This window comes from Pectinophora gossypiella, chromosome Z (genome assembly GCF_024362695.1).
Source record: "Pectinophora gossypiella chromosome Z, ilPecGoss1.1, whole genome shotgun sequence".
NCBI classification, from domain to species: domain Eukaryota; kingdom Metazoa; phylum Arthropoda; class Insecta; order Lepidoptera; family Gelechiidae; genus Pectinophora; species Pectinophora gossypiella.
Window position 1 is genome coordinate 2,217,306 of NC_065433.1, and position 19,969 is coordinate 2,237,274.

Sequence of the window (19,969 nt, forward strand, 5' to 3'; positions counted from 1 at the left end):
CCGAATATTCGGTTTAGATGCGTCACACTGGTTTATACAACGCCCCCAGTACATGTCGGCCAAGCTGGTTCGCGGCGATCTGCAGTCCCAGTAGACGTTGGCCTGACAGGCCGTGTACTGGGGGCTAAAGATAAAAGTAAACTACCCTCATATACAACAGGTAACAGCATTGTGGAAAAGTTGCAAAATAATAAAACATAAGAAAACTTGAAAACAATTGGATTTAATCACTATTATAACTCAAATTACAAATTAAGCCAAATTAGGATGTGAAAAAGAACTGTTACAACTAGAAACAAGTGTAATGGCCGCGAAGTCGTAGCCACGATGTACACGGAACCTCCGCAGACGGCGTCACGGCCACTGATTCCTTTACAACCACAATGGAAGCCGACCAAGAATGGTCCAAATTAAAACCATTCCAGTGATTGAAACAACCTGTTTTTTTATTTATTAGCCACCCAGATATCGTCAATCAAGACTGTCGAGAGATACATCGGATATACGATTGGTTACAATGTTTAATACTACTACATGGTGAGTTAAGTTCGAATACAATTTCTTTTGTGTTTCATATTGAGTGTATAATCATCAATTACAAAATGGGAACCCTTTAACGAGGTGGAGTTGCCAGTTTGCCTCGTAGACCAAAACGATTGAGACTTAATTAACGAATACAATGACACTGGCTATCAGTTGTCATATTAATAAAAATAACATATCAAAAACAACTACACTAATGCAAGTCCACTCGTCTTGGGTTCGACTGTTGCCAATTGGAATATTCAAGAGAACTACATTAAATTCTTAAACTAAACACCGTAACTAAGTGAAATGTTCAAATATTACTGAAGGGGGTCGCGGCCCCATCGCTGGCGCATCCCCGCCCGAATGACCTTCAACACGCTGAGCCGGTGAATGTTAAGGTTACCACACTTTGCACAGTGTTCACGGTCACTCGCTCGGGGGACACCTAACTAATAACATTTTGTTTAATTAAAACCGATAAGATATGCAAGTCGACAAAGACATACAGCAGTGTGATGTTTGGTAGTACACAAGTAACTACATTCAATACTTTAAATATTACACTATACCTATGCTTTCAGTCTTTGTTTAATTATTTATTAGATCAGCTAATATAGAAGAGGCGACGATACAGCGCGCCGTCAGTGATCACACAATATTAATATTATATATATACACAACAATTATTCAAACACGGCCATAGTGAGTTTGCGGAGCCACTTGCCGACTATAGCTTGTGTTCAATTATTTTACTTGCGTTTGCGCATTCTACCACCTTCAATTACATGAAAAGTTAATAGCTTAAATCGGTATTATTCGAAGTCTGAAATGTTATTACGTTTACATTATTTAGACATATGTTAAAATTACCTTAAGAGACTATTAAAAATGTTTAGTGATAAAATTGCTGGCCTTTCAATAATGATATATGCAATTAATTAAATAAGACACAATAACATAAATGGAAAATCACTTACAAGTATTAGGACATTACAAACGAAAAAAGTACAAAATAAATAATTGGCAATATAATGTTGCATGCAGTAAGATGGTACGGTGTTACTTTGCAATCGTCTAAATGGACATCCGTGCTAATTATCGCAAAAAATATTTTTGAGACCAAGATTAAATATTTTACGCGTATTATGAAATTTACAGAAGATGTTCTCGTACTAAATACCATCTCACGTCCGCAGTCCGATAAATAATCACATATTTATTCAATGTTATAATGTAAGAAATAAAATCGCATTCGTTGAATTCAATGATGATTAATTATTTTAAACAATTACAGTGCACAAATTATTTTTTCAATGAATATATTGCGTAGTTGTGATCAGATGCGGCGGTCCACAGCGAGCACGCATATTGTAGTGTGTTGACGAGCAAGTGACTGGGGCCTTGTGCTCAGCGCATGAAAAAATAAAAGCGCAATGTCAAACAGCAACATTGTTTTTTTAGATGAATTGCTGCAATCCGGCCTTTTTAGACCCCTTGTTGTCTAACTCCGACATCAATCGTGCAAAATCACAAAGCCAATTAATTTGTTGAAATTCTAGTCGATCACAAACGAGAAGATTGATATCCCGATAGATGTTGAAATTCGGTAATACGACACTATAATAAAGTACAGATCTCACGTTCGCCGCGGACACATCGCGCCACTGATCGAACCACCCGGCACAACAATCGAAAACTAAAATAAAACTAATCAAAAGTTAAAACGCACCTTAACATAACATAAACCTAATTACGACCTAAAATCCAATTTTCCATTTAATTCTTTGGGATAATGAAGCATTTGAAATCTGGCAATGGGAAATGGCTGCCACCATTTTTATCTACTGAACAAATTTTATACTATAAATAGAGGCTACAATATGGTATTGTAATGGTACTGAATGTATAAATAGGTAATCTTGAGTACATGTGGATACTGGAGATACACTGAACTATAAGTATATATTGTATTTCAGTCCGCGCCGTCGAAATCAGGCGTAACACTTTAGAGTAACACTCGCACACCTAGCAGTCCGGTGGGTAGACTTTGTATCAACAGTTGCGACGTCCACTAGAGCACGCGGCGCGACCCTCGACACCACACGCGACGCGACGTGACGTCAGCCTCACGGACAAACGAGAGACAAACAGAGCACTTCCAATAAATCACCCCACATGTAAATATACCTTCAAATAGCAAGCAGTACCAACTTTCGCGTCGCAATTTTTCCGTCAAACTGTATGTAATACTGTTACAAGAAACGATTCAATAGTCACAACAGCGATTAGGGACTGTTACAGACAACTTACAATTGCATACACTAAAGGGACTGTACACCAAAATATTATATGACAAAATGTAAAATATGTTTCGCGAGCTGTTAAAAATTTTAAGAAGTAAATAGGTTCATACGATAAAATATACACACACTGTTAAAAATTAAGAACACTCAACATTTGAGCTTTTAGTTTTTATTCTCCATTGAAATGGGAACAAAACAACAATATTTTTTCAACTCGATAAGCAATTGTAAGTTGATGTTATTGTGGGTAGTGTAGGCTAACTTGCCAAGTCAAAAACGACAATTTCCGCCCAGGTTCGTGTTTACGTCGCGGGTTTGTGATCCAGTCTTTGACTCGTGCCGTTGGTGTCGGGGGAGGCCTAGCAGTGCCAAGGCGCGTACAGGTTGGCATAGCGACGCAGCAGGCGCCGGTTGAGTCGATGCTATTCGTCGCACTTGCGGCAGGCGCCGGGCACGTCGAAGTCGAGCACGAGGAGCTTGGTCTCCTCGGTGCCGTTGCGGGAGCCGACGGCGCAGATGAGCTTGGTGGCGGAGGCGCGGATGCGCCACACGACGCCGCCGGAGCCCCCCGAGCCGAGCTCCACCAGGTTGCGGATGAACTCGCCGGTGCGCACGTCCCACAGCTTCACGGTGCCGTCGTCCGATGACGTGATCACGAACCTGTTGCTCGACTGCAGGCACGTCACCGCCGACTGGTGCTTGTTGGGGCCTGCTGGCATAGAATAAGGAATAATACTACGTATAGAAAAAACTGAAACTCCACTCCCCACGAGCGGATGAGCTAGGTTTACCTCACGCCCTCGGTCTTACTTTAGTCTTGAACCGTGAAGGCTACGCGCGGACCGTGGTTTTTTTTTATCAGTCTAGTTTATTATGTTCGAATTTTGAATTTGGATGCCGACATTCTTTTGTCGGGTCAAGATTTGCCAAGGCGGCGCGCCTATATATATTTATTTTTCATAGTGATTGTTCTCTCCGCTAGACTGGGCTTCGATAAAAACATAATGCTTCCGTCTGTTTATCACCTCGAGTATATAGTAAGTCATTACATTTAAAACAAATCTCCCGTGCATTTTTAAATAAATAAGAGTGTGATTTACCATAATTTAACGCGGAACGCGGTAGAACGCGGTGTCACGGATACAAATCCCACCTCGGGCTCTTTACCACTAAATCCGACTTTAGTTTGAATTCATGTTTGTGTCATAACATAACATACATACATAAACTGCCTATATACGTCCCACTGTGTTTTTTTTGAGGTGTTTTTAAGGCTAATAGCCGGGACCAACGGCTTAACGTGCCCTCCGAAGCACGGAATCATCTCACTTTTTCGGACAATCAGGTGATTCAAGCCTGAAAAGTCCTTACCAAACAAAGGACAGTCTCACAAAGTGATTTCGACAATGTCCCCATCGGGAATCGAACCCGGACCTCCAGATCGTGAGCCTAACGCTATAACCACTAGACCACGGAGGCTGTTTGTGTCATAGATAATTGATATCACGTAGCTTCCCTATTAAACATAGCTGGCGAAGAGTGGGTGTATATACTACACACCCCTGCCTAGACACAGGCATGATGCTGTTATGTTATTTATTTATAGCCTTTTTTCATATATAGAAGTTGCATTTTAAAGTTTTTTCTTAATCTACGATAAACAATAACCAATCTGTGTGCCCTCGAGCAAAGGGCTCCCCCATTTCTCTCCTTTCTTTTTTGTTATCCACGAATGTGGTCCATAGTGTCTCCTATAGTGGCATATACTGACATCTATAATATACAGTCACTTTATGATCCCTAGTTTGGTTAGGACATTACAGGCTGATCTCCTGATTGTCGAAAAGTAAGATGATCCGTGCTTCGGAAGTCACGTTAAGCCGATGGTCCCGGTTACTATTTACTGATGTAAGTGAGTAATCGTTACATGAGCCATGTCAGGGGCCTTTGGCGGCTCAACTATAACCCTGACACCAGGGTTGATGAGGTTGGTATTCTACCTCACAACCCACACGATAAGAAGAAGAGATTATATCCAGTTAGCAAGCCTACCTGACAACGTGTGCAGGCAGTGTCCGGTGGTGATGTCCCAAACCTTGACGGTGGAGTCAGCGTTGCCGGAGACGAGGATGTTCTGGTGCAGCTCCATGCCGGAGGTGAGCGACTGGTGGCCGGTCAGCGTGTGCTTCAGCTGCCCAGACTCCACGTCCCACACACGGATCGACGTATCGAGAGAACCGCTCACCACGTGGATACCGTCAAACTATAATATATTTTTTAAAATTAATTAAGTGTAGATGCTTTGGAAGGCCGAGCTTCTAGCCCAAACATCTTTGGAGCAGCGTGGTGGACTGTGCAACAGTTCATCAAACATCATTTAGAAGAACTGACAGCTAGCATTTCAAGGTTAGCCCAGCTGACGTCATCCCACCCTACGTTGCCATGTCGTAAAAAATAAATTACCCACGACAAATGTTTTTATATTTACTTTGCCAGGAAATGTTGACCTTTTAGTAAAATATTTACTTACCGTTTTAAATGATTTTTATATATGTGACAAGTAATAGTAATTAATTACATTAGTCACTAATTGCCTAATATAATTGCAAAAGGTCACTGACTGACTAACTTATCACGAAATGTCAGTTGGGGGTTCCTTTTAGGTGCTCACTAAGACGGGATTGTGTGAAATTTAACCCCTAAGGGGATAAAAAGATGTGGCAAAGTTTGGATGAAACTTTTATAAGATTAGATTACTAATATAATAATATTGTATGTCAGAATATGGCTGAATGTGCTGAGCAATATAATGTATAACCTCATTTACTACAATAAATTTCATTTCATTTATAGTTTTAATAGTAGGGTCTTACGCGATCTAAGTCGCGGGTAAAAACTAGTAAGAAATAAGGTCTGTAAACATTACCTGCAGACTGTAGACCCTGTTGGTGTGTCCAGCGAGGGTGTGGAGGCACTCGCCGGTCTCGGGGTTCCAGACCTTAACGAAGTAATCGTAGGCGCCGGAGACGACCACCTTGCCGTCGTATTGCACGCACCGCACGGCCGCAAGATGGCCGACCAGCACTCGCAAGCAGCGTCCGTCGGGGATCGACCACACGCGCAGCGTCGCGTCGCGGGACCCCGATACCACCCTAACGTCAAATAACTACGTTAAAGGCGTGTAACGAAGTCACAAACAGTCCGCATACCAATGTTTAACTATCTACCTTGAAAATTGCGGACTACTCCATACAAACTTCCACCCCCCATTTTAGGGAAGTGGGGGGTTAGAAAGAGACAAAAAGCAGCCTATGTCACTCTCCATCCCTTCAACTATCTCCTCTTAAAAAATCACGTCAATTCACATACACTTGCAATTTTAATATTAGCGTAGAATAAAGAATAATAGAGTAAATTCCAATCTCATTGTTAACATCCATCTCAAATAAAATTACAGCTGGTTACTTTGGCTAGGGGCTTCTTTGAAGTGAATACGAAAGTTGTAGATTGAATATTAGATCTTGGGTAAAGCTGGGTAAAATAATATTCTACACAAAAAAAGAGATGTAACTAAGGGTTTGTTCATTTCTGACGGATAATGCGTCGCGTAACGCGAAAGCAAATAAATGTAATAAATGTATAGAAAAGCAGTCGACCGTTCACACTCAACCGATGATAATGTTAGTGCGAATAGACGTGACGGATGATACGCTCGTTGCACTTTCCGTTTGATATGAACAGGCCCTAAAGGTGGACTTTACTGGACTGGATATTAATTAGTTCTTGAGATATAGCACGTAGAGTGGGGCGCGTATAAACGTTTGTGGGTTGTTCTTCTTTTTTATCGACAATGATGTCCTTCGTTCTGCTTCTGATAAGTTATGTTTTAGAATTTTATTTCATGTTTTGATTGTCCAAAAATATAGTTATCTTATTATACTCAAAATACAAGCAAAATACTAATCGGTTCCTCAATTAGTTATTAACGTAGCTTGATCGTTTTTCACAAAATTATGTGACAGAGTGGTAAATTGAAATGCTGTCTCCGATGAAAAGGGCCACTCGGTCACAATATTTTTTGGAATGCGCCTGCAAAGAAAAGTATGTTACCAAGATAAAGAGAACCACTAAATAGTCCTCTACAGACACATCTTTATATGATGTTTTAAAATATTTATTGCCGTTATAATTTTAAAGATGTTAAATCCGATAAATCGAAAAAATGTCTTTTTATTGTCGATAAAAAAGAAGAACGACCCTTGTATGGAAATCTGTATGGGCTGTGACTTTTGACCCATATTGATTACCTAGACAATGGTACGGAACCCTACTTGCGCGACACTTGGCCGGGTTTTCTTACCTGTTCTGGTAGAGATGCATGCAGCGTACGGTGGAGGTATGCCCGGCGAGCACCTTGAGGCACTGCCCGGTCTTGGCGTTCCACACGCGCAGCGTCCGGTCCGTGGAGCCGCTAATCACCAGGTCCCCCACCATCTGAGACGACCACACCCCGCCCGAGTGCCCCACCAGCGTTCGCAGGCACTGCAGATACGACAGTAAACCGAATTAGGGACATACGTGGACCCAATCGAACGTCATTCGCAAAAGACCCACACATACTTCTTCTGTGTAGGTTGTGAGGTTAACGACCGACCTCATCAACATCAGGTATACTATTGAGACGCCAAAGGCTCCATAGTGCTTAGGACATTGCAGGCTGATCACCCGATTGTCCAAAAATAGAATGATACTTGCTTCCGAAGGCACGTTAAGCTGTTGGTCCCAGTTACTACTTACTGGTGTAAGTATGTGGTTGTTACATGAGTCAGGGGCCTTTGGCGGCTCAATAGCAACCCTGATACCATGGTTGCTGAGGTTAGTCATCCACTTGACAGAAGAAGTCACACACATCACTGTCCGGTAAAAAACGTCTAAAAAAATGAGGAGGTTATAAGAAGTGGACGTTTAGGGAAGTCGACGTTTAGGGAAGTAGATGTTTTAGAAAGTTGTCCTTATAAAACTAAAGCTTACCTTTCCAGTGACGGCCGACCACACCTTCAGCGTGGTGTCGTCGCTGCCGCTGAGTATGCGGTTCCCGTAGAACTGCAGGCACGTGATCACGTGGTCATCGTGGCCACGCATCACTATGGGGTTGTTCACCGGCTTATGCAGCCAGTTGTTCTCAATCAGGTACTGGCGCATGTACGCCGCCTTACAATTGGAAAATACAATAGGTTAAGAGAGAAAAGCAAAAAAAAAAAAATTCAGCACTCTAGCACTAAAGGCGTATTACATTAACTATATTCTCAATTAGAGTAGTCACATGGACGAAGTACCCGCGTTTTACCGATCTTTATGTGTGCGTCAAGCTAGCGGCCTCAAAAAAAAAATGGGCACGAAAAAATAATTTGACCATACCAAAAAATATCTCACAACAAATGTATGGCATAGGCTATAATGACTTTTTGACATATTTCTACAAAGAGAATCAGGTCCAAATTATGATGGTAGGGAGTACTATTTCATACGAGTTTATTGACATTAGTTACAAACTGAAGTATGCAAGCGTTCCCTAGATAATAGGTATTTTCAAAACGTCAAGCCAGCGGGATCAAAGAACTGCCTTTATAACTTTGGAACCGTTGAAGTACTCATTTCGGTATTTTGCAGGGGGTGAGTACTATTTCGGTACTATTTTTTGCCGTTTAAATCAAAGCGAAAGACCTTGTCGTTAACTCTCGCCAAATTTCGCTCACCGTCAAGCTAGCAAGTGCAATAAAACATGGCTATAAATCCAGAACCGTGATGGTACTATTTTTTTTACAACAGGTACTATTTTTTTCAATAAGAGTACTATTTTTTGGTATGGTCAAATTATTTTTTCGTGCACATTTTTTTTTTGAGGCCGCTAGCTTGACGCACACATCTTTATGAGAGTAACGTGAACACCAAACACGTTGGTCTAACTGAAAGCTCAGAAGAATAAGGAATAATACTCTGCATAGAACGGCTAAGAGCCGTGGTAGCCCAGTTGGTAGAACGCTTGCGTCTCACTTTGAGAATCCAGCAGAGGCCTAAACCAATGACTGTCGAATTTGTTTCCGAATTCGTGTTTGCGTCATAAATGATTATATGGTGCTCAGCGGTGAAGGAAAACTTCGTAAACCCACATTCCCGAGAAATGCATTTTCGGACATGTGTGACCTAACCTGTATTTGGCTGGTTTTCTGATCGCGGGTTGGAAGGTCAGACCGGCAGTCGCTTCTGTAAAAAACCGGACCTGACAAATCTTCAAGTTAGGTAAGCGGACCCTGTGAAAAACGGGATAATACTAGGGGGATGATGATGACCACATATAGAACGGCTGAGCTAGGTTTATCTCACCCCCGTCGGTCTTACTTCAGCCTTCAATCGTAGGGGCGTCATACGTCACACACACGTGTACGATAACGTCAATGTGTAGTGTCCGTGTAAAACGAGGTTTTTTGTATGAAGTGTCCGGGGTGTGGTAATACAATACCTTCCAAGGAGACGCGCAACGCGGCAGCGAACGAGGCACTTTCTTGAGCGTCGTGATGCCTATGCGCCGACACTGCTCCTTCCATAGCAGGTTGTCGTCGGCTAGGAACCTGACAAGTAAAACAAAAATAAGGACCCGTTTGCCTACAATTGGGTCGTGTACCAGGTTCAAGATAAATTATGAAATTCTGATTACTAAATAAACACAAATGTGAAACTAACGAAAAGCATTTTCTTTATTTTATTTAACTTAGTTATGAATTTTAATCAAGAAAAACGTAATAATAAGTTCGACATTTTATTACGTTTTTCTATGACGTCACAGTGTGCGTTTTCATACAAATTCCATAATAATTTCGTGTTTTGACGTTTAGTAAAAAGTAACTGATTTGACTAGTTGGAAACTAGCCTATTGGTTCGTGTACAGTCATGAGCAATATAATGTACCCACTTTAGGACTCTGTCGCACTAACATAGTTGACATTTAGTGAGACTTACAGTTCAATTTTTCAAAAAAGTTAATGTGACATGGTACCAAAGTGTATACATATAAACGCTCGTTACCATACTATGTTCAAGATAAATTATGAAATCGTGATTACTAAATAAATACAGATCTAAAACTAACGAAAAACATTTTCTTTTTTCTATTTACCTTATTTATGAATTTTAATCAAGAAAAACGTAATAATAAGTCCGACATTTTATCACGTTTTTCTATGACGTCACAGTGTGCATTTTCATAAAAATTCCATAGTAATTTCGTGTTTTGGCGTTTAGTAAAAGGTAACTGATTTGACTAGTTGGAAACTAGCCTATTAGACAAGCACTATAATTTTAGTTTTATACGTATATACGGTGACATAATTTAGATAGATTGAGTGGAAAGAAAACTGTTTTGTCTATTGGCAAATCTACTATGTAAAGAAAAAAATATCTGAAACTTATCTGGCTTATACGAGCTAGTTACTTTTTCAGCTAATAAAGCACAGATTCTAAGCGTTCAGAATACCAACAAACAATAACTTGTGAAATATTAAGATTATACAGCGACAAACACCTTTTGACACGTGGCCAACATACATAAACTCACGCCAATTTCCCACTGGGGTAAGCGGAGACTATGGAATTCCATTTGCTTCGATCCTGACACGCTTCTCTTGCTTGCTCCACATTCATCAATCGCTTCATACACGCACGCCGGTTCAGAGTAGATCGTACTAAACTTTTTCTAGAAACATCTCCAATTGTAAATCCTTCTAGGTCTTCCTTTGCCAGCTCTACAATCAACCTTCGCTTTATATACCGCTTTCGCAATGGTATTATCCTTCATTCGCTCTACGTGTCCAAACTAACCTAACATTCCCTCATCAACCACACACGTGACACCTGGTCAAAGCTGGAACTAATGTCGTTTTAAATGGAGAATGTATTGAGATGGTGCACACCAGCGCCCTCCTGCAAATGTTATCCAACTAACACAAGATCCTGGTCGCTCTATATTCATTGCATCTTACCTCCAATAGCGGCAAGTCTGCGCGGCACGCAGTAAGTCTTTTGGTTGGAGATATGCTAGCACTGTGAGCGCCAACTCCTTAGGTAGTAGCGAGATGAAGTCGCGTTGGAAAAGCGGCTCTATAGCTTTCATCATATGGCGAACGTGGCTCGCGTCGCAGCGCCGGATCAGCGCGTCGATCGCTTGGATCTTCTCCCCGTTCGACCATGATTGGAATCTGTATAGACAAAATTGATAACTTCCTTTTTTGAAGTCGGTTAATTATAATAATTGACGAGCTTGGTGGCGCATCGGTTAACGCGCTCGGTCTGCGATTGTTGAAGTTAAGCAACTTTCGCAAAGGCCGGTCATAGGATGGTGGACCACAAAAAAAAAACGTTTATCTCGACCTCCTCCGTGCTTCGGAAGGCACGTAAAGCCGTTGGTCCCGGCTGCATTAGCAGTCGTTAATAACCACCAATCCGCACTGGGCCTGCGTGGTGGTTTAAGGCCCGATCTCCCTATCCATCCATCCATAGGGGAGGTCCGTGCCCCAGTAGTGGGGACGTTAATGGGCTGGTGATGATGAATTATAATAATAATCTCGCGACTATTATTACCAATTAGGGTAGTCAGAGGTACAGCCATCGCAAGATGACCTAAGTATCAGCGTCCGCATTTGTGGCCGGTTAATGGCAATCTAAGCCGGCTTCGGGAGTCACGCTAAGACGTTGGTCCCGCGGGCTACTAGCTTAAACACCTCCACCAACCAGCAGTGGAGCAGCGTGGTGGAGTAAGCTCCATATCCCCTCCGGTTAATTGAGGGGAGGCCTGTGCCTAGCAATGGGACGTGTATAGGCTGTTTATGTTTGTATGTTATGTTAATGGCAATAGGCTTGGTGTCATATTATATGGGACTTAAAACATAACTGGCGAAAGTGTATATATATGTATACCTTTAAGTGTATATATATGTATACCTTTAATTTTATCACCCATTTTATTTGCATTAGGATATTTGACTGTTGAAAATGCTAATCTAGAAATAGCCAGCCTAAGATGACCAGAAAACAATCTAATTATTCTTTTTACCCGACTGTACCTGGATTAGGTTGTTAGGTGAGGTTTTGGTCCAACGCGAACCAAAGGTGAAAAAAGACGGCTAACCTGTTAAGCCACTGCTTCATGTCTGGCGGTCCTTGCACGACTGCGGAGCCACCTGGGGACCACGCCACGTCTGAGGATGAGCCGATGGACCCTTCCGAGCAGAACTTCTTCATGGACTGCGGCGGTGGAGGCTCATAGCGTCTTTTCCTCTGCAATTTATAACATATGCTGTAGTTGACTATAAACTTCAATCTTGTGTATTACATATCGTCACTGGAAAGGCACTAAAACAATAGCACTATATTTTTTTCGGAAAGGGTTCAACGGCTCTGCCCTAGTATAGTATAGCCTTTTAAGCCAGTCATTAATTGATCATATTACTTAATTTTTAAAGTTCTACGTTCTGTTAAAAAATTAGACAAAGTAACGTAACCAGTAAGCAGACTTGAAGTTGTCACAAAAAATTCGTTCATCATGTGTATTCGGTTGTACAATAAACTCCCGGAGTCATTTACAACTATGAATATGAACAAATTTAGAACTGCTCTTAAGAGATGGCTTGCACAAAAATGTTTTTATGACGACAAAGTATTTGTGAATGAAAACTAAATAGTTATTTCATATATATTCTTTGATAGTTTTTTGATGTTTTGTTTTTTTTATTACTATTATTATTGTTTTCTCTCTTATGTTATTTCATTGCCTGTGTAAAATGTGTATATGATGCCTGCAAAGGCAAAATTTTGTGAGACGTAATTTTGCAAGTATAACTGCAACTATTATCTATAACTGTACCTAAATTTATGCACAATAACAATTTTTATCTTTATCGTTCACTCATGTGTATATGCCTGCAAAGGCAAAATTTTGTGAGACGTAATTTTGCAAGTATAACTGCAGCTATTATCTATAACTGTACCTAAATTTATGCACAATAACAATTTTTATCTTTATCGTTCACTCTACACCAAGTTCACACAACAAATCACATCAACACAATCACAGTTCGAATTCAGAGTTCAACATAAATTTGTACAGCGCCACAAAATATTTTACGTCTGATAAAAGTCCATCCAGTGTGCGCTATGTGTTGCTAGACGTAGAAAATGAAAAATAACAATGTCATCTTACGTTGACGTCTCCAGAAATCAGAATCATTTATCCAACGTAATTAACGTGGATAAACTTGTTGAAGGTCAACATTTTTGAATTTACATCATTTCGCAAGGTGTTATGGCTAAGGAGAAGAAATGACAAGAAACTGCGACAGCAACACATCTTTTAAAAACCAATGACTTAATTTGTTAAAAAGACGAAGAAACGTGGCTCATGTCCTTTATAGACATGTCCAGCGACAATTCTATAAGTTTCTATATGATACAATCGACTTGACTATAAACACCTTCAGTACTTTCCAAGTACTAAAACAAGTCATCATCATCATCATCTCCCTAGCACTATCCCGTATTTCACATGGTCCGCTTACCTAACCTGAAGATTTGACAGGTCCGGTTTTTTTACAGAAGCGACTGCCTATCTGACCTTTCAACCCGTGAAGGGAAAACCAGCCCAATACAGGTTAGGTCACACATACCTTCGAAAATACAAAATACACATCACACACACAAACACACACACACATCTTATCTAATAATTTTTGTTAAAAGAAATAAATAGTACTGTCAAAGATGTAATACCGATTAGGAAGAGCGGGGCTTCCTGACATAGGTCTTTAAATGAGGCTTACTAGGAAGTCCCAATAACGGGGTTATATATTGATGTACTATTTAAAGCAAATAAACTATTTTGATTTTTGATTTTTTGAAATACATTTCTCGGGAATGTGGGTAAATACTAAAAAAGTAATATTTTAAATTACTTTTATAAAATTCAAACAATCATTCACTCACACATACATATTCATATTCAATTTCAAAGCCTTTTATTTAACTAAACACGAGACAGGTTTACAATGATAAAATAAATAAATATAACTTAAGTACTAACAGTCCCCTGTGTAGTGCGTCCTTTCGACACAGAGGCCTCCTCTAGCGATTTCCATATATCTTATTCATATACTTGCATGTAAACACGTCAGAACATTTTAGTATTTAATAAAAAAAAAAACACTAACATATGAGTAATTTGTACATACCCAGAGTCTTTCGTCAGGTTCTGGCTCGTCATCATCGTCGTCATCCTGAAATGATGTAATTATTGAAATGATTGGTACAATTTAAAAAAAAGTATAAAGTTTTCCTTCAATAAAATGTACACAAGGCGGCAAGGCTTGTACTGTGTCTCTTAGGAATAACAATCCCTGATCAGCATGGTGTAGTGCTGTAATGGTGTTCTTTTGTAAAGTGATGATTTCATCACCATTAAACGCTCTAAACTATGAGGCTCAAACCTCGAAAAAAATTAGATTAAAAAATTTTACACAGTATCACATTATGTCTATTTACCTCGTGAGAAGACAGGCAAGTGCAACACGTATCTTCATTCATATCATCGTCTGAATCATCATCCCCATCACAATAATAGCTCTGAAATACAAAAAAAAAAATTAACAACATATATTGTAACTGGTTCGATCCTTTTTTTATCGACAATAAGAAGACATTTTCTCGATATATCGGATTGAACATCTTTAAAATTATAAAGGCAATAAATATTTTAAAACATCATATAAAGATGTCTCTGTAGAGGACTATTTAGTGTTTCTCTTTATCTTGGTAACATACTTTTTTGTACCACTCTGTCACACAATTTTGTGAAAAACATTCCAAAAAGGGGAACTGTTTAGTATTTTGCTAATATTTTGAGTATAATAAGATAACTATATTGGAAGACAATGGAAAGATTAAATAAAATTCTAAAACACATAACTTATCAGAATGAAGGACAGTTCATTGATGATAAAAAAAAATAACGACCCAAGTACATTGTGAATAAGGGAAAAATAGCCATACCGATGATTTAGAGCTGCTTGATTCGTTTTTCCCGCTGCAGTTGCCTAGGCCGAGCAGTTTCTCCGCATTGGACGTGGAAGGTACACTGAAGTCTTTAGTGCTGTCGGAACTGGTGCTCGCAATGCTCGACGCGTTGGAGCTGGTCCGCCCTGAGGGCCCGCTCACTCCTTCCAGCTCACAGTTCTCACCACCCTCCAACTCACACGCAGTCTCAGCCTTATATAACTTTCCCTTAGGAAAATCTTTTTTCTCCTCTGTGTTGCTACTCAACAGTTTCTGCATAAAATCAGGCTTATATACTTCTTCTTTTCGAGGCTCATCCATGTATTTTCTTGAATGGATCATATTTTTGATTGTTGCATTGCTGTCTTCGCAGTCATCACTTTTACTGCAGCCCGGCATACTGAAGTCGTTAGCTATGAGTTGAGGGAAGGTAGATATTGTTTCTGAACTGGAAGCCAAGCTAGAGTTGGCACTGGAGAGGTTGCCTGAGAAATGCGCTGTGGCACCTAGCTTGCCATCAACTATGCCCAAACCGGAACAATGCTTTAGTATCCTATTCTCCTCATCAAAATCTTCTCGTTCTAAGTCATCAATTTGTTGTCTACCATTATTCTCATTGCCGTCTTTGTCTGCTGTGTCGGAGTCATTTTCAGTCTTAATCTCTGCATTGCTTTCGAAGTGAACTCTACTTGCCCCTTCTAATACATCACAGCTGGATCTTGAGCATGATGGATCCATGCTAACCTCTGGAAGCTGCAAAGCAAAATCATTATATCATCTTGTTCATCGACTCAAATTGACTAAATATGAAACAGTATAGACAATACTCACTGCTCTCTCTTCTATAGGAGCTAGTAGGGCATATGATGTTATGCTGTACCTAAAACATTTGGAGCTTTAATTAAAATATCATAACTTTTCAATCATAGAACATATGGTCCAAAATGCTTTTCTGAATCAAATAATTATGAATCTCATGTGTAATTTTGTCCTTTATACAGATAAAAGTATGGATACAATGAAAGAAATAAAACTTGCACAAAATCAAACTAAATTATAGCTTTAAAAAAATATTATAAGCTGCAGACTTTACATTATTATTTTGTAATACCCTACATTACAAATTGTATTTTAGCAGCCATTTTGTAACGTTTTGCAATCAATCATGATTCAATCAACCAAATTTGAATCAATTTAGTTTGAGTCGTCAGAATAGTAAAAAAGCAGATGGTTTTTTCACTGTTGCAACAGAGTAGATATCATATTGGTACTGCACAGATCAATACTGCATTCACTATTAATAATTACACTTATCTATTCATTCTAAGGGAAAACCACCCTAAAACATTGTGATTTTTAATGCATGTATTATGTATAATGTTCAATTACATATACTTCACTTAACACAGCTTCATATTACTAAAAACAATTCTTGCTAACATCTGGTCACATCAGATTTCAAAAACATCTCATTTTATCACAAAAATGTAATTACAACCTGAGCTATTTTCAAAATTAAATGAAAAAGTAAAGCTAACATAAATACTTTTTGATCAATGCAGAATATGCAAAAAACATAACCTCAAAATAGCAGTGTTAACAGAGTTCAATATATGTGTTATTTTATTACCTACTGAACACAAAGTATGTCACTTCATCCATGTTTTACAATTGTACACTCATCAAATTAAAATTTAACAATTTAGATAGTGAGCAATAAATCACAAATGCAGTTTTCACTGACATAGGTAGTTAGGAGGTGTAAATTGATGTATAGGTTCAGGGTATTGATTTTGCCTGACAGTGCATAGGCACATATAGTTTATTGATATGCATTCGCAGAAAGCCATAACATACATGTCATCAGGTGGAATTTGGAGTTTCAAGAGAGTTTGGAGAGCAAGGTCATAATCAAGGCCAATCCAATCAATATAGCTGAGAATAACAGATTATTAACAACATATGGAGGAGTGTGTGTTTGTTCAGGATGCACTTCTAAACAGCTGGCAGCTGGAAGATACTTGTTTACGCGCAGCACTGTACACCTCGTCACTGAAGACTGTTTTGTCTTGCGTGTGTGAATACAGGAAGCACAATCACATGTGTCGTTATTGCACTTAACAGCTACTCGGTCCCGCCGATTGAAACGACTCCGACAGTGGGAACGTTTTTTTTTATGCCGAACCCAAGATTCACTCGCAACCACGCTCATAAAAAAAATATCAGACAATTTCTCACAAATTGTGGCGAAATTTACTGACCTTTGCAATATTGAAAATCACTCGGACATAGCTAAAACTATGACCTATATGAACCGCGTGTAGCTGGATGCGCAGAAACGCATCGCGAACCGAGTAGCTCTGTCTGGGATTTTCAAAGGATATAGTGAGAAAACAAAAAGATGGGATGAGAAACTAATTACATGCCCCACGTCCCCAAGCACTATTTTGACCGAATCTTACCTGGAGATCTATGCTGCTGGTAATATCATTGATTTTATTTGGTGTTGATTATTGAAACATAATTCAAATAATAGTTTGAAATAAAAAAAAATAACATGCAATGTGCACAAAAATCTATTTCATCGACTTCAAACACCGTGGTCAGCCATCAACCATAGTCAATAGACCTACAGTGACAGTTGCCTGCCATCTGCAAATTAAAAAGTATGTATTGGTTGTCTATGAAATTTTATATTCATTTTCTCCTTCTCACTTCTCTTTCATTTATTCGTATGCTACTATCTCGTTTACACTATTTTTAAGCAGCCTTCATTTCTTTTTCTGCGCTGCATTCACACACACCTTGCGATTGTTGCGATTTGGCGGGATTTTATGATAAGCGGTTAGTCGTCATATTTTATAAATATTGGTTTATTTCCGCTCGCTGATTTTAAGAATAAAAAATAGAGGACTAAAGTCCAAAATCTCGCGAAAATTAACTAACGCTACTTCAACTGGTACTCATGACTAGGTACTCGGTACGCTCGTGTTACTCTATAACTTGGTAAGACTATAATATTCTCTTTGGGTAAGTGGGTAAGACTAGGAAACTAGGTTACGCGGACTATGCGGTAAAAACGCCAATTCTATTAGTTCAAATATCATATCGCAGGCGATATGTCAGTGTTGATATCTACTGATCGGGTAATTACTCTTTTTCCTTGAAATAAATTAATTGGTTACATAATTTATAAATAATTAAAATTTAAAACAAGAAATTGGTTGGTTACCAACAAATATTTTAACACCTAGATTGTCGAAATAATCTGATCAGAGTAATAATGCGTTAATTGTTTCATCTCTAACTACTAACATTACAAATCAAACAAGTTTATAATATTGCATCCAAATAAGCAGAAAAATATAAAACAATCCTAATATTGGATTGACGAAAATTAATCCCGGGATTGACATAGGTAATATGCGCGCATACCTACATAGCATGCACAACCTATATGTATACTGTATGGGCATCGGGCTATTGTATCCTGATAGACGGGGAATGAACCCCATGGCAATAGACACTGGACTAGACCAAATCTCCAATATTTTAAAATAAACATGCCTGTTGAAAATATTGTAGCAATATTGCTTATTGGACGTAGTGAGACTTGTTTATGTAGGCGCCGAGATAATTATAATTAATTCTTTTTACAATTGTCTTTTTCACAAACTGTTTATTTTTATGTGCATCTAAGATAAATAAAATAAAAACAAACATTAACTTACACATTTAATATGACTAAAGAAATAATTAGTAAGTTCACCATTGCGAGAGTAAATCAAAATCTGTGAGTCGTTGCATAACAAAAGTGCGTTTCTTTGGTTTTTTAGCAGCTTTCTCTTTTTCGGAGTCCTTCGGCTGTTCGTGGCCTTTGGTTTTCTTTGGCGATTTGGTTTCATTTTCTTTTAATTTTTGAGCTTCACATTCCAAATCGAAGGGGCATTGATCAGCGGGGTATATTGGCATCATTATCACTGGCACGTAATTTGATTTTCCGCCTCCATTCTATGAAAAATAAAAAGTGGGTAGGTGGATGGTACTTATACAGTTATTTATGTAACATACAATATATCATAGAAATCAGTCCACCCGTTTTGGAATTTTTGCGAGGGCATTTTGACGGAATGACGGATCGGATAGCAGATAATTAATATGTGGGTAGGGAGGGGATAAGAATCGGGGGTAGCGGGAAAATTTGTTTTACTTATCTATTTATTTATTTATTTATGTACCTGACTGTCCTCACAACATTGGCAACAGTAGCTTTGTGCCGCAGATACCGCGTTAGACTTCACTAAATGAGCGATTATGGCCTTCAACCGATCTTCATCCAAATTTCCTGGTGGTTTCTTCTCCCATTTACCTTCAGGATTCAACGCTACCATTACAGGAGCTGTTATGCCCAGTGCATCAAAGCCAGGTTTTGCTAAAGGGCTGAAAAAAGTTACAAAACACTTTTAGGTGCCTACCGATCTACTTTTTGAATATAAATAACAGTAACAAAATGAAAAATATGCTTCAATGTGTAAATTATATTCAAAGTTAGTAGCGGGTCAAGGTTCAAGAAAAAAATATTAAAACATAACACTTAGGTATTGTAAAAAAATATTTATGAAAAATACATAAAATTACACTTACATATCTGCTAACTTGGATAGAATTTTATTATCACACATTATGAATAATTTATTATTTACTTATTTCTATTTAATATTATATTAAATTTTTTAAATTGGTATTTTACCCGAAAATTTTGAATTTTTCTGAAGATTTTTGACGGAGCTTTCTTCACAATGTTTAGTTTTTATTAGCTATGTCTTTCGGCCTGTGCGCTGTGGAAGTAAAGAGTACTTACTAAACTAAACAGCGTACCGTACCTAATCTAAGACGACGTTATATAGGTACGATCCTGACGACCCGATTACTCTAGACTCTAGCTATAGGCGACCAATCAAGCGGACCACCCGACCCCGCCGGTGTGGTCGACGATTTCCCTCATTCGGCGCTTACCGCTATCGATCCACTAGGGTCGATTA

The 19,969-nt window shown here is 39.0% G+C and overlaps 2 protein-coding genes across 6 annotated transcripts; both read right to left on the reverse strand.

Moving 5' to 3' along the window:
- Nucleotides 1-202: 202 nt before the first annotated feature.
- On the reverse strand, nucleotides 203-17,564 carry LOC126380078 (F-box/WD repeat-containing protein 7). Of its 5 annotated transcripts, none has more exons than XM_050029285.1 (13): nucleotides 17,390-17,564; nucleotides 15,759-15,807; nucleotides 14,925-15,680; nucleotides 14,418-14,498; nucleotides 14,108-14,152; nucleotides 12,013-12,161; nucleotides 10,868-11,083; nucleotides 9,352-9,460; nucleotides 7,863-8,042; nucleotides 7,192-7,373; nucleotides 5,758-5,983; nucleotides 4,884-5,094; nucleotides 203-3,543 (listed from the first exon to the last, which is right to left on the reverse strand). In XM_050029285.1, exons 3-13 carry the CDS (start codon nucleotides 15,663-15,665, stop codon nucleotides 3,254-3,256), a joined length of 2,430 nt encoding a protein of 809 aa, XP_049885242.1. In that variant the 5' UTR covers nucleotides 15,666-15,680; nucleotides 15,759-15,807; nucleotides 17,390-17,564; the 3' UTR covers nucleotides 203-3,253. The 5 variants fall into 5 exon arrangements, with proteins under 5 accessions (XP_049885242.1, XP_049885243.1, XP_049885239.1 ...); XM_050029286.1 differs by lacking the exon at nucleotides 17,390-17,564 and adding an exon at nucleotides 17,189-17,262; XM_050029282.1 differs by lacking the exon at nucleotides 17,390-17,564 and adding an exon at nucleotides 16,558-17,095.
- Nucleotides 17,565-18,692: 1,128 nt separating this feature from the next.
- On the reverse strand, nucleotides 18,693-19,609 carry LOC126380165 (uncharacterized). Its single transcript, XM_050029436.1, has 3 exons — nucleotides 19,572-19,609; nucleotides 19,166-19,367; nucleotides 18,693-18,938 (listed from the first exon to the last, which is right to left on the reverse strand). Exons 1-3 carry the CDS (start codon nucleotides 19,607-19,609, stop codon nucleotides 18,693-18,695), a joined length of 486 nt encoding a protein of 161 aa, XP_049885393.1.
- Between the last annotated feature and the right edge of the window lie 360 nt (nucleotides 19,610-19,969).

What these genes read in the sequence shown, in the direction of transcription:
- LOC126380078 (XM_050029282.1), bottom strand. Translation starts at nt 16,589, where the DNA reads ATGGATGAAGTGACATACTTTGTGTTCAGTAG. An exon ending in CAAGCAGCTCTAAATCATCG is followed by an intron (nt 14,499 to 14,924) that starts GTATGGCTATTT and finishes TTTGTATTTCAG; the next exon opens with AGCTATTATTGTGATGGGGA. An exon ending in GTTGCGCGTCTCCTTGGAAG is followed by an intron (nt 8,043 to 9,351) that starts GTATTGTATTAC and finishes TCCAATTGTAAG; the next exon opens with GCGGCGTACATGCGCCAGTA.
- LOC126380165 (XM_050029436.1), bottom strand. Translation starts at nt 19,609, where the DNA reads ATGTGTGATAATAAAATTCTATCCAAGTTAGCAGATAT. An exon ending in CTATCCAAGTTAGCAGATAT is followed by an intron (nt 19,368 to 19,571) that starts GTAAGTGTAATT and finishes AACTTTTTTCAG; the next exon opens with CCCTTTAGCAAAACCTGGCT. An exon ending in AATGTTGTGAGGACAGTCAG is followed by an intron (nt 18,939 to 19,165) that starts GTACATAAATAA and finishes TATTTTTCATAG; the next exon opens with AATGGAGGCGGAAAATCAAA.